We start from the raw sequence: 18,392 nt of genomic DNA, 5'->3' as shown, positions 1-18,392 counted from the left end.
GAAGTTCTAATTCAAACTACAAATCACTCAAAGTGTGCATACCTCTGGCATGGCTTTAAACACTGAATCTGTCATTTTTATTTCACAACAGAGTCGATTTATAGCTGTGGAGTGAAATTTTTTCCATGAAGTTTTTAAAATATTCAGCTGACGAACAAACAAACGGAGAAGCACAAGAGTGGAGCCACCGCCTCCTCAATGGAGGAAATTACAAAACAGTTGAATATCTGATGAAACAGAGGTTTATCTTAAAGTGGTACTCAACCCGAAATCTATATTTGGAGTTTGAACCATTTATTCTGTGGAGATTTGAAAGATAGCTTGAAGATGGTAGCTTCATCTTCCTTAGAGAGGATGTGGTCAACTTGAAAACACATCAGTTAAAATGGTTTTCAAAGAAAACATCCATGAACACTTCTTAAACCACTTCTGCAGCATAATACTATTTTCCATTGTAATCTATATTTAGCATGACCCAAAAGTCATAACTATATCAAAGAAAAGGAGCTTCTGCTTTTCATAAGGGGCAACACACAGATATACATTTTGATTTTTAAAAAAACAGTTAAAATATATACTGAGAATACAAAGTAACAGTGACAGGGTTAAACCGTTCAAACTTGGAGCAACATCACTTTCTTGTGCTGCTTTCAGATGCCTTTCACAAGTATTTAACCCTTTGAACCCTGAGCAAAGTGATGCAAATTTGATCAAAAACATGGGGGAAATGGCAATGTGAAACTTTGCAATAAATGTTTCACTAATTGCAAGATATTGGTAGATTTTGAAAATTATAGTAAAAAAGCAAGGGAAAAATGTCAAGGGAAAATAGGGGGAAACTGTATTTATAATGATCATAATTACATATGAAAAATTGCATTAAAAATTATTAGATTTTTTCATGTTAGCAGTTTTCCAGGTCATTTACATTGTTTTCTTCTTTTCTTTGTTTTTTAAACTAATTTTCTTGAACTTTTTTTATGAATTTCTTGCCAATCTTTCAGTCATTTTGTCCTTCATTGCTCACTGTCTTCTTCCCATGTTTTTGAAAGGTTTCAAGGCAATTTGCTCAAGTTTCAAAGCGTTAAGATAAGCTTCTATGAATGTACTGGCACTTGAAAACTTGCCACCGTTAGAGGGATGAGTGGGGTGGTGAGTGAGGGTGTGGGCTGGAGTGTCACTTTCAGTTCAGTGTTCAGCAACCATCAAATTAAAAGATCTGCAAAGGTGCTATTTTGTCAACCAGGTACTGCAAGCCTCACTTTTTCAGACAGTGCACATTTCAAAAGAAATGTTTCAGCATGAGATGGGTCATGACTACTACAACTGCTTCTACTACTGCTGCTTCTACTGCCGTTACTTCTGCCACTACTACTAGTAATAGTAGGCTAGTAGTGGTGGTAGTAGTAGTATACCTCTGTCCATTTTGTAACTACTACTTCTGCATATTTTTAGCTGCAGAAACCATTCTTTTTAATGATGTTTAAGCTTCTATCCATTTCTTTCAACCTTTTTGCTATATAAAGTATGGAGCATTTATCTTTGAACCTTTTCAGATAATTTAAACTTGCTCCTTTGACAGTATTTCAGTTTAACTTCCAGCTTTTCTAGTAATGAATCTCAGCTGTTTTCACATGTTTCCCGCAATTATTTTTACATTTCTGCATTTTCAGCCATGGTTTTGAATTCATTTCAGCTGTCAACGTTTGCAGCATGTTCTGCAGAAAAATGAAAAATTTTCTAGTTACATATCTAAAATTATACTAAAAAGCTATTTTTTTAATATTAAGTTTTAAGTAAGCACCTTTTCCAGGTCATATTCCTTTTTCTCTGTCTTGAGTGAGGTTGAGTGTAGATTTTGGGTGGAGTATCACTTTAAGTTCAGTGTTAAGCAGCCACCATATTAAAAGATCTGCAGAGGTGCTACTTTGTGAAACCAAGGACTGCATACTTCACATTTTCAGACAGTGCACATTCTAATGGAAAGGTCTCAATATGCCACTTTTGATGTGCTTTTAGCTTGTTCCCCCTCACAACACACACACACCCAGACACACCCTGCCACCCAAAACGTTCAACAGAAACCTTTTAAGCCAGGTTATTGTCATGTGCAAAGTATGACAGCTGTTACTATGAGACTGTGGTTGGTGTTGGTGTTGTCCCGACCACATCCTCCCATCACTTCAGAGAAGCAGTTTACCAAGAACTGCAGGCTCTGACTGACAGCGTGAAACAGGCTGCCTTGTTAACACTCGTCCAACCCTTCACAACCACCATCTCAGTGCAATATTTGATCAGTTATAGCCGTCAAAAACAAAAACAACCGCCTTCAAGAAAATATTGGCATGCCGACAAGAGCACGACTTGCTGCATACTTGATTTCCCTAATAGCCTACAGATAGGAAATCCACAGTACATGAATACAAAGTGAGCCACATGACATCATATTTTTACTTTCACTACCCAAAGCCACATTTAACCATCAAGCTACATTATTCACATGAGTGTTCACTGTGTGAAGTCAAGAGTTTATGTAACATGTCAATTTAGAATATGAACTCTTACTTTTTGGTTTGTTGGTGTTTGAGTAGTATTACATAACAAATTTATTATGGATCATTTTTTTCTATCTTGATCAAGAACTTCCTGCATCAACCCTTGGTAACAGGCCATGTTCTCGTAATGCTAACTTAGCATGACATTCATTTCAGCTCCAACCAATTGGAAGTCATCTCTGCTGTGACTCACTGCATGTTTATCCGTCTGTGTGCTGTGTTGCTAAGCAAACGCCACAAAATCATTTGAAACTGACTTGATGTGCATTTCTCTTATTGCTTATGCCTTGTCATAAAGGCGTTCATTGTGTAGTCTGATGTGTCACTTATTGAATTTAGGTCATTGAGCATTTCACCATGATTTCTTATCTGCATGGATACCCTGGCTCTGGACAAACATGTGAAAACCTCTGGACCAGTTCATTTAATTGAACAGAGGCATTAATCTTGACAGCAACAGGAATGAGAGGTTTTAAAGACCTTTTTTTGTTGCATTGATGCATTTTGTGGACAGAGCCGAACTGGTAGCAGAAAAGGACAGTAGCACTGTCAGTCAGCATGTTTACATGATGTGTTAGTCTGACTAAAACTGAACTTTTAAAAACACATCTAAACATGTTAGTCCGACTGAAATGGTACAAAGCTGAACTTCTCAAAGTCATACTAACACACCAGGATGCAGTTGGGGGTCAGTTTACTCTTTCATGTATATGCCTGAACGGCACTTTGACTGGCCCAGGCATTCTGTGCAAGCTCCATGATTACAGCATCGGGCTTTTACCCAGAAGTTCAACAACATAAATTCTTAGAAAAAAGCCGGGAGAAACAAAAGAAGAAGAAGAACATTAGAAAACAAAACAAGACTAAGGTAGTAGTCGTAGTAGTAGTAGTAGTAGTAGTAGTAGTTTATTCTGAACATGTGAAAAAAGCATGTACAAAAGAAAAAAAAGACAATCATAAAGTAATGGACAGACATGAAAAATACATTGCAAAAGTGAAAAATGTAAACAACACACCACAATTTGATACACAGGCCGAGGTATCAACCTGTAAAGTAAAGCACAGAGCACAGATTAAATGCACAGCACCAAATCAGCATGCAACTTGTTTGGTGCTTGCTAACTTGTTTGGTATGTGACATAATGGATATAACAAAAGACGGTCCAATAGCAATAAGTTGAAAGGCCAGAGTCAGACATACTTCGGTTGATAAATCGATTCGCCCCCAGTGCTTGTACACTGGGACAAGGACAGTAGTCCAAATAAATGGCCTAATCAAACAAGAGCCATAGTTCCACTTAACTGTGCATGTAAAAATAATGAGTGTGCACGCCAAATAAAGCACAAGAATATGGATCATCTAGCACCTTCTCTGATGATTTTTAAGCAGCAGAAGATATGCTGTCTTACCCTAACAAGCTAACCCTTAGCAATGAGGTTAAGTTTCAAAACCCATAATGTTACTCACTCACGGGTCACTGGGTTGAGGATCCAGCTAATTCAAGTGGCCAAACATTTTCATATATTTTGTGAAAAATCCCAGAGTCTATACGAAAGAAAAACTCAAAGCACACAATTATGTACTTTGCAGTCCAGGATGTTAAATACTGAACTTTGCCAAATGATTTTTGAGAACTATGGACAGACGGGCTGCTTCGCCAGCATCGAGGACATAAAACGCAGCTACCTTAGCATGACACTCATTTTGTCTTCAATAAATTGTTAGTTATCTGTCTCTTAGCAAGGTAAACAACTATATACTGACGGCGAATTGCACTTTCATGGCTGGGTTTCTACTGATGACTTATTATGTGTTTAACGTATGTAAGAACAATGTAAATGCTGCTGCTACTGGGTGTATGTAAAATAAAGGCCGAAATATTACCTTATGCTGTAACTGTAGGGCTAAAACAGTATGCTCTCTATGAACTGCCTATGTGATATAACCTAGTTTTATTTACATCAAAATCTCGCAACCATAAACATCTTCCATCTGCTTCAAACAGCATCTTCAACAAAGGTATTCTATTAAAATGAAGGTTATCTTTTTCTGTATTACTATTCTGACATCCAATGGCACATCAAGACATTTTTATTACGGAGATATTTAAGGCTTCTCTCTGGTTCCCACTTCCCTGCACTCGTTTGAGCTGTTTTTCTGCCAGCACAATAAGAATGCATCTGCCTTAACATAACCATGACATCCACAAGTGCCACAAAGTAGCTGTTTTGTCTCTTCTTATTGAATAGGTTCAGAATACAGAGTCATACATCTATTGACATTTCTCTTATTCAAATAAGCTTCCACAGGTTTCAACAAAGCCTATAGCTCACAGGAGTGGACACCTCATTGAAAAAAATCACATTTAAATGGCCTGGGAACTGAGACAGATCCTTGTGTAGTGAGGGATTACTTGGAACTTTACAAGGCAGAAATGTCAATATTACCCCCATCAATCTCCAGGTGGAGGGCATGTCAAAGTTCAACACCCACAATGTGCCAAGAATGCATTGCCTGTAAAACCTGCCGGTGAAAAAGATGAGCAGCTGGACCCCATAGCAGAGAAATCCCACCAAAGCGTCACATCAGAGGCCTAATAATGGTATTGATTGTGGACATCTTTAAAAAAAAAAGATGAAGCAACCAAATTCTCTCAAATACACATCAGAACCTGCCATTTGAAAAGTATGTCTCAACAAATTCCTTACACAGCTCATGCATTTTAAATCAAGCTGGCTCTAGAGGGAGTGAAATCTCTGAGTCTGACTACTGATTCGCTGACCCCTAAAAGCCAAATGTAAACAACATCAGAATAAGAGGCCCACATTTCTGACATCTCTTACAGGATTTGCTATGCAATAGTAATCAAATGCAGGGGCAGAGTAAATGTGAAGAATAATGTAAAGCAGTGGTACTCAACTTGCAGCTCCTGGACCAAGTCTGGAACCTAATAGAGTGCCGTGTGGCCCGCCCAAACACTTTCTGATTAACAATAAAAATACAGTGATGATTCACACTGGGAATTGTCTTGTACTTTTAATATACATAAGGTGCCAGAGTGCACAGAGCAGCATCAAAATAAAGATTGTTTATCAAAAAAATGCCAGTATAGGATCCCCCGCAAGCCCCGACAGAGGTCTTAGCTAAGTCTCTGATATCCTGAAATCCAAGAAATATCCTGAAATCCTTAAAAATATCCTAAAATCCTAGAATCTACCTGAAATCCTAGAAACATCCTTAATTCCTGGATATGTCCTAAAATCCTAGAAATGTCCCAAAATCTAAGAAATCCTAGAAACGCCATAAATCCTACAAATGTTCTAAGATCCTAAAAACATGAATGGGACTGCGACGACTGGCCCCCAGCTTTCTGTCATTTTGCAAAAGTGGCCCCCAAGCAAAGCAAGCTGAGTATCCCTGATGTAAAGAATAATGAATCCTTTGTCCAGTACAGCCAAATACTCCCCTTCACCATTTTTAAACTTAACAGTTTTATGGCTGACATTATGACAGCTACAGCAGCAGAGGCAAGACTTACATTACAGAGCTGCTGACATTAGCTACAGACGATGTCTCCGAGGCTTTCAACATACAGTAGATTGATGCAACCGGAGGAAGTGTCATCATCTTTGTTACCCCTTAGGTAATATCCCCACCGTCCATACCGGCAAGAAAAGTAAAAGTTCAAAGCTTTAGACTGAAAACCAAAACTGTGAAAGGTTTAAGACCAAATAGTTAACAAATACGAATCTGTTAAAAGGTATGTTTTGAGTTTACACATCACTCTGACACAATAATGCATTTCATCAGTTATAGGAGCACCCAGGATCAGCACCTGGAGCAGGTTAAGACTTGCATGTCTTGCTCATAGATCGTCTCCGATTACCTATGTTTCTTTTTCAGCAATATGACATACTTTGGTGTGTAACTCACTAATATTCATGAGGCTAACAGTATGCAAAACCTTAACCCTTTAAAACCTGGTCAAATTAATTTCTTTTAAAAACATGGAAGGACATGATAAATTACAAGAAAATTACCTGTAAAAAGACGAGACAATATAAAAGGTAAATAATAATACTAATAATTGTTATTATTATCATTAATATTGCTGTTATTATTATCAAAATAAGAAATATGTATGAATAGTTAATAATAATTATAATAATATTTTTTAAATATCATTTTCTGGTAATTTTTCCCTTTTTTAAATTATCATATTCTAACAATCTCTCTTCCGCTGTACAATTTTTAAGGTCATTTTCTTTTCCCTATTTTATCTAATTTCTTGCAATTTTCAGGGCATTTTTTGCTGTTGTTTTTCTCTATGCTTTCAAAAGAAATCAAACCAATTTGCTCTTAAAAGGCTTAAATGCATGCAAAAGGCATGTGAACGCAGCACAAGAATTTGTGTTATTCCAGGTTTCAAAGGGTTAACAGTGTTAAGGCAGACCCTATCATTCATCTGTACATATGTGAGGTCATGATACAAAGCATTTGGGAACCCCGCATGCTATTTTATTACAAGAAGTCACTATAAATATCACTCTGCATTATTTGCTGCTGTACTGAACTCTCTCACTGTATATAATGCTATTCACTTAACGGACACTCCCTCTCGATCTCTTTGAAGTGCAATTGTTTAATTGTATGTGCTGTCTTTACAAAAACACCATCCCATTTATCTCAGTCCTTTCAGTCCACTTTCATCCAATCATTGTTTTAAATGTGTTCAAGGCATTTGTTTGCTTCTATATAAGGTTAATGAATACAGTATCACATGTTTCTATCTTATGCAAGAGTTCATATATTTTAGTGCTTTATTCCTGTACTTCTCTGCTGTTGTAACACTATATTTTCCCCCTTCTGGGAACAATAAATAGCATCATATCTGAGCCTGTCTCTACAGGCATGCACATATAACTACATCACTGACATTCAAGATCAAATAAGGAGCTCGTGTATGCAAAATATTCAGACAAAGTACAAGATGTGCTTGTGATGGTCCCATCACCGGCCTGTATTGTGAAAAAAAAGACTACTATCTCACTGAAACCAGGCGAGGCTAATAAAAATCACGCAAAAGATGCACACAAAGGAGACTAATTAAATTAGAGCATGAGGTTTAAATAGGAACTTCCAACCACCAACCTACTGTGCAAGCTAGCTCAGCAGAATGAATGGCACAACGCCGAGATTTTAACTTCAATGTTTACCTTGATAATGCTGCTCCTGCGTGGTATTTCAGATTTGGCATCCACTCCGACAGAGGTGTTGGCGGTATCCACCCCGGCTTGGCTTCCAGGTGCGACGAGGGATCCCGAGCCGACCATATTTTCTGATATCCCACAGTCTCCATTCAAGACCGACACTTCGCAATGCGTCTTGCCAGCTGCTTCGTCGCTGGGCACGGCAGTATCCCCAAGATTCAATGGAGGCAGGCTGCCGTCCTCCCCAAACTCCGCCATAGGCACTTCGAGCACACACGCACACACAAGCTGGCAAGCTGGCTGGGTAGCAAAGCCTTATGTTTCAGCTTTACTCCAATTTCCTGCCTGGCCTATTGCCTCGTTGAAACATTTGCACGCGATTCTGCCATATCATCTCTCGGTGCACATTATCTGTCAGGTTCCTACAGACAGCGGGGCTTGCTCCGTGCACTGGGCTCTGTGGAGAGAGACCACGGCGATTAGCATAATCAGGCAACATGACATTAGTAACAGCAGTTCACATAATATTTTAGCGTTGAAAAAGACGCGTTCATTGTAAGCGGATGTTAACTCGCAATCAGAGTCCGCTGTCATCGTAAATGCAGCGTGAGAAAACGACGCGCTTCCCCCTTCATTGTTGCATTTTTCAACACGTTTTTAGCACATTTCCATCCCACCGTGTTGTTTGTACTGTGGTAAACCGCTTCAGCTCGTTAACGTTAAACACGAAAAGCACGTTAACTTGTAAGTTTAGCAACTCACACACACAAAACTCATTATTACTTAAACCGTGCTGTATCTGTGTGTTACTTGCCTTTTAAGCTGCCCTGTTTCTCCATGGGAAAGCACGGTTCTTCCTCCTAAAGTTGCTGCTGCAAACTGAGCAGCCGGACTCCCGTCTGCTGTCTGAAGCAGAGCTAGTTAGCTAACCGGCTAACCTCGAGCTAGCTCGGTGAAGTTAGTTTTCAACTCAAAGTCCAGTCAAAACAGCCTGTTAGCAAACAAAGGTGGAAATTTCCTCCAGCGTCAGTCAATCTCAGCGGTTTAGTGAGTGCTGACACCGTTAAAGTAAAAAGAAATAACCTCAAATGGTGATTTCCCGTTAGGTGTCTAACGCACACATCTTAATAAACCTCTCAGATAAAACTCGTTTCTAGGGAACAAAGTTGTGTATGTCTCGCGACAGGCAGACAGGCTGTGGTGTCAATCAAACCGAATGATTTTTTTTCACCCCCCCCAGGAAACGCCCCCTTTCACTTTCCTGCAGGACACTTTTCACTAAATCTCCATACCAAACTGTGTCCAAAACACACAAACACATGCTTATCTTTCACATGACAGTGTCTTAACCCTCGATCTTTTTAAGTACATTTTTAACAATATTTATATTGTTACTGTCCATAGTTATATTGTTATATATATATTTATATTTATGTGCATTTTAAAAAATGCACATCAATGTACAAATATACATCCCCTACATACACAGTCACACACCCCCAAAGACATGGGAAATAAAACTAACAATGACACTAACAATGATAAAAATAACACTGCGAATCAACAGAAATACATACATTAATTAGATTATAAATAATAAAATAGATAAAATAATGATGAAGAAATAAAAATAAAATACATTTTAAAAAATAATCTAAAAAATAGAATAGTAGGTCATATAACAAACACCAAAGTAACATATATATATATATATATATATATATATATATATATGTATGTATGTATGTATGTATGTATATATTTGTGTGTGTGTGTGTGTGTGTGTGTGTGTATATATATATATATATATATATATATATATATATATATATAATTTATTTATTTATTTATTTATTTAAAGGTTACTATACTTTAATGTCATCCATATAATATCTCCCTTGCATTTTTGTGCAGGGACAATAGGCTATAAGGTATAAATCAGTACTACAGCATTTACAGCTTAAGATAGTTTGCAATGCCTGTCCTTGAGTGTTTTTTTAAACACACAAAACCTAAATATATGAATAGAAATACAGACACATGCCTACAGCAAAGGCTCCCAAAGTAAGCAAGCAGCCTAGAGACATTAAAGAACAACACAAATGTCGCAATACATTAAAAACAACGCAAAAGTCTTCAAGAAAATACACACAAAACAACTAAAAAGTCAAAGCAAGTCTTAAAGAAAATACACACAAAACAGCTCAAAAGTATGCAAGAAAATAGCCAATAAACAAACAATTTTAATTGCTGAAATATATTTGAAGATGCCCCACACATGGCAAAGATTTAGTTATTAATATAAAAAAAGACCAACTGCTCAGACACTTTTTCCATGTTGTAAGTCCTAGAAAGTTAAGGTGCTCTTGAAGAAACTAAAATGTGACCATTGAAAAGAAGATTTCCTTCAAGGACTCTTAAACAGAGCACAAAGTGAAGCTATTCTAAAAGCCTTTATGGACTTGAAACAAAGAGCTCACTGGGTCTTAATCACTGTGGATATAGTAGTTTTAAACCAACACACCAGACTTAATTCTGCCTCAATATGTCTGTATAACATCTTCTCTTCTGTAATATTGTTGCTGTTGGATCTCTCTTGGACAGCCATTAACTCCCACAAAGGCTCACATGGCTATTTTTTTGTCAAGTCACATTGTTTGTCAGGTCTTCCTCTTTATGAGGACAGTCATGGAGATGATGGACTAATCTCAACGGTGAAGTAACAGCTTTCACTGCCTCTTGTTCTCTTATTGTGAAAACCTGCACTGTAACTAACTAATGAAACAGAATCACCACAAAACATCAAATCTTGGAAATGAGAGCATTAAAATATCAGTCACACATTGCGGGGCACATACATGTAGCTCACATAGCCTAATACCAGCCTCTTGCATAAGAGACTCAGAGAGTGATTGATGAAGCATAACAATGTTCTATATGATTTGATGCATTTTATTCATGGACCACTGGTTCAAAACAAGGAGGAGAAACAGAGTTCAACAGAGTTGTACAACAGAGCCATCTGCTGGTCAACACGGGCTATTGAGTTTTTTCATTATTGTGCAGTGCAGATTCTAGTATTACGCTAGTATGTCTTCTTCTGACAGTACACAGCTGGTCAAAACTAGTCAGAATCATTACATTGGATATACACTGAACGTGTCTTGAATGCAACCCGGTGTGCATACGCCAGAAGATTAGTACTGTAAATCTCATATATTCTGCCCAAGAGAGTTTAACCCTGTGAAACCTGCATTTACATCACTTTTTTGTGTTGTGTGGCTTTTAACAAGTATTTAAACCTTTGGACGCTGAGCAAATTGGTTTGATATCTTTTGAAAACATTGGGAAAAAAAGGCAATGAGAAATTTGGCAATAAATTTCCAGCTAATGGCAAGCAATTAGTGAATTTAGATTTTATTTTTTTATTTTTTAAAAACTAGGAAAAATGTACAGAGAATTTCATAATAATTATCAGAATTCCATATTAAAAAACATGTAATAGAATTATAATGATTTTAAAGCACTATTTTCAGGGCATTTTCCTGTTTGTTTTTGACTTTTCCTTTTTTTCTTTTTTTATTTATTCATTTGCTTGCTATTTTTTTGAGGTATTGACCTGCAGGCCAAACAACTACAAAAACAAAGGACATTTCTTATTTAGTATTTTTTTTATTTCGTATTTTCTTACTTAAAAACTTGTGTTTTGCTATTAGTTAAGTGAGTGTGACTTAAAAATGCTTTTAAATGTACAAGAGAAACTATTTCCCCTAACTCAAGCATTTTTTGCACTTGATTTAATTAGTGGTTGTCATAACTCAAAAAGACTGATGCAAACCGTTACATTAAATTTTTTTGTTGTTGAGCCAAATAGTTTGGGGTTTTTTTGAGTGTAAGAACAGTATACAACATTTTGCATGGCCCCAAGGTTGAGTATAATCTGACACGATGCCCAACACTGGGAATATCTCACAAAACTCTGACAAAGTGTCCCACAGGGTTTTGATTAGACATGAAAACTTTTTCAAAGCTCCCAAAACTCCCCTTTAACTTAAGGCAATCAGTACTAAATCACATTTTTACAGACACTCACTGTCTGCATGCCACGGGTATGTTCCTAAGCTTACAGGAAATTGATTACAGTTTACAGTAACATTTGCAAACTCAAATGCTCGTGTTTAGTATATTGGAATGATTTCATCGGTGCACTTGCATGAAGCAACACATTTCGTTTTCACCAGGTTATGGCCGCATCCAAATATGGCCTTTAAGTGTGGACAGTTGATGTATCGGTTTATGTAAGGACATGGGTTGGCTGAAACAAAAGATGAAAACAAAAAAATAACAGCTTAGCTCATTTTTTCTCCATCTGTAGACAATATTACTGCTATTACTACAGTATTATATATAGAAACAACAGTGTGTACTTGTCATACTGACTTACTGCAGAGTCTGTCGTCACAGTTATCGGGGCAGGAACCACACCAGGGCCCGACCTTATAAGGTGGCCATCTCCTGAAGTTTCCTCTAGTAAACAAATAAGAAAATGCACGTTTTGGTTTTTTTACCTAACATCACTTGACCCACATGCAAAAAAGAATCTTGGGTTTTAAGTAGAGATGGCAATTTCGACACCGAAGACAGAACTGTTTCGAAACATTTCGCTTCGACACATGGCTTGAGAGGGGTTTCGAAACGTGATCGGCACCAAACCTTGACAGATTAAGTCTCCATTAATAAATGAAACCATTTAAATGTTCTACAAACTAACTGTAGCATAGCATAAAACCAATGTCATAAGGTCATATAGCTAATAATGATATGAAACAGTCACCATATCCTACAAGAACTAAATCAGTAGTTTGATTGGATTTGCATGACACCTATCGAGGTAGGCTTTTGGGCTGAGGAAAAGGGAGCTTACAACAAAAACAATGATTAATGGGTGCAATGCAAGCTTCTACCAGTAGATGCCAATGTAGAGCCAGCAGGTTTTGAAACGTTTCAACTGAAACGTTTCAAAGTTTCGAATTTGCCATCTCTAGTTTTAAGTGTATGGAGAGTGAATGAGGGTAACATACGCTCGATAGTAATGGCAGCCATATAAGTAAATGTTGTTTGGGCACAATGTCATTGCACAGCCAACTTTGTAGGAGCTGTTCCACACCACCTGATGACAAAATAAAAGGTCATTGTGGACATGTCATTTGTATTTGTATTTGTACATGTATTTGTTTTTGCCAAAATATGTGAATTTATCTCCTTTAAAACACGAAAATGACTGTTTATGGTGGTGAAAAAAGGCTATTTCTTCAATGGTTTTTGAAATGAAAGATGTATTGGTAGCATTTATTCTGTACAATTTACCATAAAATTAATATTTAGTGACAAGAAAAGGCTCTTTTAAAGCAAGAATCTGCAGAAACATTCTTACCTGCCATGAATGTTGACCCTTAATCTAACTACTTGTTAGCAAACAGTTTCTTATTTACACATCCAGCAGATACAGAGCAACATTATCACTCATTTGGAGTCGTGTTTCTGGTCACCTGATGAATGTAAGTCCAATATTGACCCTCCTTTTTGCTCTGTTTTCACTGTTGTTCCTGAGAGAAATGTCTGGCTCTTCAGCTGATAAATGCTTATCTTTGTTCACTTTGTTTAAGAGCCCTTTTATTGAAAACAATGCTATAAGACCTCTGAGAGTGAACAAAAACAGGGCTGCTGTGGGCTGAAAAACTGAGTAAATACAACACAATGCCTAATATTTGATAAAACATTTAAATAATAATAAAACATAATAACGCAAGCCCGAAAATTGCATTTCAGACGAAAAAATAGGACTCTGTGTTCATCAAGTGGTTTCATTATAAAGTCAGATTAGTCTGATCTTTGCTGTAAGTTAGAACAATAATTAACACAGAGTCCAATTTTTCTGTCTGAAATGCAGTTTTCAGGCAACAGTTATTATGCTGTATTATTTATTTATTTATTATTTATTTGCTTACAAATCTGTTTCTTTGTATTTATTTATGGATTTATTCATTGTTTCATTCATATATTTATTCATTTAATAATTTATATATGACAAACTGACTGCAACCTGGTGACCTGGTGACTGACTGACTGACTTGCTGAATGAACGTATTTCACCACAGTACTGTTGCCCTGGCAACCGTCAAATGTTACCTGTGTGTAGTGCCCAATACTTCTATTGTTGGTGGAGCTGAAGGGAAACTGGTAGTTGGACACCTCTCTATGCCAGGCACCGATGACGGCCGACCACGGGGCAGGTGTGCTTGAATAAAACAGATTCTCACCTGTTTCATATCCTGCTCATTGGTGAGAAACACACGGCAGCATGATTAATGGGAGTCTGCAAACAGTTTTATTTTCATGTCCTAGTAGATTAAGTTATATAGATAAAACAGGGTTCATTAAAAGGCCGACTGATGATAATCTCCTTAATGGTAACATATCCTGCTCCATGTAATTTGTCATTAAAAGAAGGTATTAAGACAGGAGATAAGATATAGTCCGCTGTGTCTCTGACAATTTATCACAAGGTTGGTCATGTCACAGTGAACCTTTCACTGAATGTACCTCTGAGGTATGTGTGGAGCAACCCTTTAAAATCTTAGAAAACTGGTTTGATATCTTTCAAAAACATGGGGAGAAGACAATGAGAAACATGACAACACATGGCATCCAAAAATAGCAAAAAAATAGTAAAAAGTTCTTGAGAAATCACCTGAAAATAGACCAAAAAAAGGAAAGAAAAAAGCAAAGTAAAAAATTAAAACACACAGCCGCCAGAAAAGGGCAATAATAAGCATTTAAAAAATATATGTGCAATTAAAAAAAAAGGTAAAGAACAAAAACACACAAAAAAAACTTTTACGTGTTTTTTTCCCTGTAACATAATTTTAAATATATAATTCTAAGGATTTTAAATATTTTTTTTCTGGTCATTTTTCCCAGTTTTGATAATTTTCTAATAATTGTCTTATCTTTAAAAAAAAAAAAAATCAGGTCATTTTCTTCAACACTTTTAACTTTTCTTTTTCTCAATTTGTTGGACATGTCGTTGGTCATTGCCTTATTTCCCCATAGAGATCATACCAGTTTGTTAAGGTTTCACAAGGTTAAAAGAGAGAGGAGCAGTAAAGGAAGAGAAATATACCATTGATCATGCGGGTTTCGGGTTTTCCATGAGCCAGAATACATTTTTCAATCCAGGTTTTAGCATTGGCTGCTACCTCATCACTATAGCTCTGAAAAAAAAGAAGAAAAAAAAATAAAATCATTTCAAAACACCCACAATGCAGAAAATGATCTATTCTCTTGAAAGATATTGGTTTTAAAAACGGGATCATCTGTTATTTGGAGGAGTGATAAAATTTAAAAATAAGTTCCACTTTAACCCTTAAAATATGAAAAGGTTGTGATTGAACCAGGCGTCCCCTTTGAGACCTGCTGGTGTGCTTTTTCATTCAGCCCAAAACCAAAACTGAGCTCCAAAAAAAGCATGAGATAGTTTCTTTTTTCCTCTTTGGTGCAGAAACCTTACACCTCAAGACAAAGACACAAAGGAAATAAAACATCTTTTATCACTCTGTTGACTGACATATTTTGTGTTTGTAAAGGCTGGGCTTGGCTCCCTATTAATCATATTACATTATGTTGACATGAGACTAATGATATTTACTGATGACATACTATAGTCAAAATGCATTTTTTCAAACAGCATTTGTAATGTAATTACAGTTGATGGATTGACTGTGCTATTTGCCAAAGGTTGAGTCAGCTCCTAATCACCAATCTATACAATGCTACTTCAGAGTATGATATTTTTAGGGGTTGTGCAGAAAACCTCACCCACTGTATTGTTTTGTTTTTTCTTCAAACAAGCGAGAGGAGAACAAGTGTTTATCATCATTAGCAAATATCTTTATTGTGTGCGCAGAAAACAAGACTGACCATTTTGAGCATGTCAGAAGCGGTTGGCTGAACCTCTCTCCTGTAGGCATTGTGAATGTTAACGATCTCCGCCTGAACTGCTGGATTTTCTGTGCAAATGTCTGCACAAACACATACACAAACACACACACACTTAAAATCAATGGTAAACAAATGATTTAAGATATAATAAGTGATATTTACTTTGGTGGCTTAATATCCACGATATGACTAACAAACATGTCCTGGTATAATTACTCTGAAATGGCTTGACATTACAAAAGAACATACAGAAAGCATTGCAGCAAATCCCATAATCTTACTGGGAGACTTACTGGCATGATTTCAGAGTCCATGCTGGAAAATACAATGCTTCTGAGAAGTGCTGCATTTAACATTGTGCTTACCTGGCTGTGGATACACCATGGCATGCAGAAAGGTGCATTTGGAAAGAAGAAAAAAAAAAATCAAATCACTAATTTATTTATTAAATACTTGTGCCACAAGTTTACTTACTGTTCTTAATTAATAGCAAAGCCAGTCATGGAACTTATCTTTAATTAATGTATTTAACTAAACAAAAACTTTGCTTCGTTCAAAATTTAAAGCATTAGCAGTAAAATAATACTAATATTAATACTGATACTACTACTACTACTACTACTACTACTACTCCTGCTTCTAATAATAATAATGATAATAATAATAATGTTCAAAGTTCTAAGGTTCTCTAAAGTAGAGCTACACAATGTTAGACATATTTCTTTGAAAATGTGGTATTTAAAAAAAAAACAACAACTATACAAATAATATTATATTAGAATATGTTTATCTGGTTATCTTTATTATTATTATTTTAATTGTTCAGACTTCGATTAGACTCTTTTATTAGCTCATGATTTATTTTGCGTGCAAAAACTTATTTTGCAAAGTACTAAGGTAAGTACACCATATTTCTGTCTAAAATGTACTACAGTCTCACAAAATCAAAATACTATTACTAGTATTATTGCCTCAAAACTACAATCAGGTACTGTGCTTAAGTAAACACATAAACAACTTTCCAGAGTATGGAAAAACACTTGTAATGCATAACAAGATGCACCACAGCATCCTATAATATTCAAAAACTTGTTTACGCTTCTACTCACCACAATGCAGGCAGAGTGCACCTGCCAGTGTTAAGATGCAAATTAATAATAATAATAAAAATAGTAATAGTAATAGTAATAATATAATATTAATACTTACTGTAAAAAGGTTCTCTCAGAGTTACAGAAGGTGTTCCTGCTCTACACATTGTTGTCTACTTTAAAGTAGAGCTACGCAATGTAAGACATATTTCTTTTAAAATGTCGGATTTAAAAAAAAACACAACAACTATATAAATAGTATTTTATTAGAATATGTTTATCTGGTTATATTTATTCTGTTTGTTTTAATTGTTCAGACTTAGATTAGACTCTTTTATTAGCTCATGATTTATTTTGCGTGCAAAAACTTATTTTTTGCAAAGTACTAAATTAAGTAAAATACACAATATTTCTGTTTAAATGTACTGGTCTCACAAAATCAAAATACTCTAGTGCAGTATTATTGCCTCAAAACTACAATCAGGTACTGTGCTTCAGTAAACACATAAACAACTTTCCAGAATATGGAAAAACAGTTGCAATGCATAACAAGATGCACCACAGCATCCTATAATATTCAAAAACTTGTTTACGCTTCTACTCACCACAATGCAGGCAGAGCGCACCTGCCACAGTGTTAAGGTGCAAATCAGGAACACAAACATGCTCCTGGACAAAAAAGGAAGATGCCTATGTGCAGTGAAAATGAAAAGAAAGTAAGAATGTTAAAAAGGTTTGGCAAGACGTTTTTATAGTTAATTCAAGCATATAATTGCTGTTTAATTATAAAAATAATGTCTTATTTTCACTTGAATGGATCTTTCTATTTTAACTGAATGTCAGTCCAAAAATTCCTAATAAATGAATAAATCTAACAAAAAAAAAGCTTAAATAAGGAACATTTGTTGTTCCAGGAACTGGGTTCTCCCTCTTTACTGCGAAATATATATTTTTCCTTAAATCTATCTATTTGTATTATCATAAGATATAAAATCAATGTTTAAAAATGTTCAGGAAAACCTCTGTACTGGGAGGCATACCTGCTGCTGGGTCGTCAGGAGGTGGAGGTGTGCTGGCACGTTCCTCTCCCTCCTTTTATAGACGCAGCTCAGCTGCTAAATATAGAATAGATTTAGGCACATTCCCCTCCAGCTGCTAATGATGCAGCAGTTTACATAACGGCTACTGGGAAAAAAACAAGCCTATCAGGCAGAACTGTAATAATACAGCAGTTTTTGCATTTTATGAGAAGATCATGAAGTTTCTAAAATACTTACCATGTTTACCTTCAGATAAGGAGTTCAGTCGGTTCGTCCTCGGAGGAGCATGAGAGGTCAAATCTAAGAAGACCGCCAGTCCACCGGGGATAATGTAAAAATGCAATGCAATGGAACCCAATCAAACAACGCTTTATTCGTTTGTTTTCAGTTCTTAAGTTTGTTATTCCTCATTTTTTCTTTTCTTTTTTATTTTCTTTCTTAAACAAAGTTGTTACTTTTTTTAAAAAAACTTTTATCATTTCTTTGTTTACTTT

The 18,392-nt window shown here is 36.1% G+C and overlaps 2 protein-coding genes across 3 annotated transcripts in view; both read right to left on the bottom strand.

Annotated features, from left to right (window-relative positions):
• plcl2 (phospholipase C like 2) overlaps positions 1–8,971 on the bottom strand; it is a 79,466-nt gene extending 70,495 nt beyond the window's left edge. The window contains exons 1-2 of the mRNA XM_042489603.2: positions 8,581–8,971; positions 7,773–8,223 (exon numbers count right to left, since the gene is read on the bottom strand). Coding sequence (XP_042345537.1) covers positions 7,773–8,024 — 252 coding nt within the window. The 5' untranslated portion in view covers positions 8,025–8,223; positions 8,581–8,971. The remainder of the gene's footprint in view (positions 1–7,772; positions 8,224–8,580) is intronic.
• A 778-nt stretch (positions 8,972–9,749) lies between these two features.
• LOC121945320 (cysteine-rich venom protein helothermine) lies at positions 9,750–17,544 on the bottom strand. Of its 2 annotated transcripts, none has more exons than XM_042489441.2 (7): positions 17,460–17,544; positions 15,747–15,847; positions 14,950–15,040; positions 13,956–14,098; positions 12,848–12,936; positions 12,211–12,293; positions 9,750–12,081 (listed from the first exon to the last, which is right to left on the bottom strand). In XM_042489441.2, the coding sequence occupies exons 1-7, from the start codon at positions 17,521–17,523 to the stop codon at positions 11,945–11,947; spliced, it is 708 nt and encodes a 235-aa protein (XP_042345375.2). In that variant the 5' UTR covers positions 17,524–17,544; the 3' UTR covers positions 9,750–11,944. The 2 variants fall into 2 exon arrangements, with proteins under 2 accessions (XP_042345375.2, XP_087940759.1); XM_088084633.1 differs by lacking the exon at positions 17,460–17,544 and adding an exon at positions 16,133–16,349 and having other exon boundaries at positions 9,751–12,081.
• Positions 17,545–18,392: the final 848 nt, after the last annotated feature.

This window comes from Plectropomus leopardus, chromosome 11 (assembly GCF_026936395.1).
Source record: "Plectropomus leopardus strain MGB_pleo_1.0 chromosome 11, ASM2693639v1, whole genome shotgun sequence".
Classification (NCBI taxonomy): Eukaryota; Metazoa; Chordata; class Actinopteri; order Perciformes; family Serranidae; genus Plectropomus; species Plectropomus leopardus.
This window is presented reverse-complemented; position numbering and strand designations above follow the sequence as displayed.

Bases quoted from the DNA above. Each gene is read 5' to 3' on its own strand.
- LOC121945320 (XM_042489441.2), bottom strand. From the start codon at position 17,523: ATGTTTGTGTTCCTGATTTGCACCTTAACACTGTGGCAGGTGCGCTCT. The intron at 14,099-14,949 runs GTATATTTCTCT...ACCAATGAGCAG, and splicing joins CGAAACCCGCATGATCAATG to GATATGAAACAGGTGAGAAT. The intron at 12,294-12,847 runs GTATGTTACCCT...TTTGTTTACTAG, and splicing joins GGCTGCCATTACTATCGAGC to AGGAAACTTCAGGAGATGGC.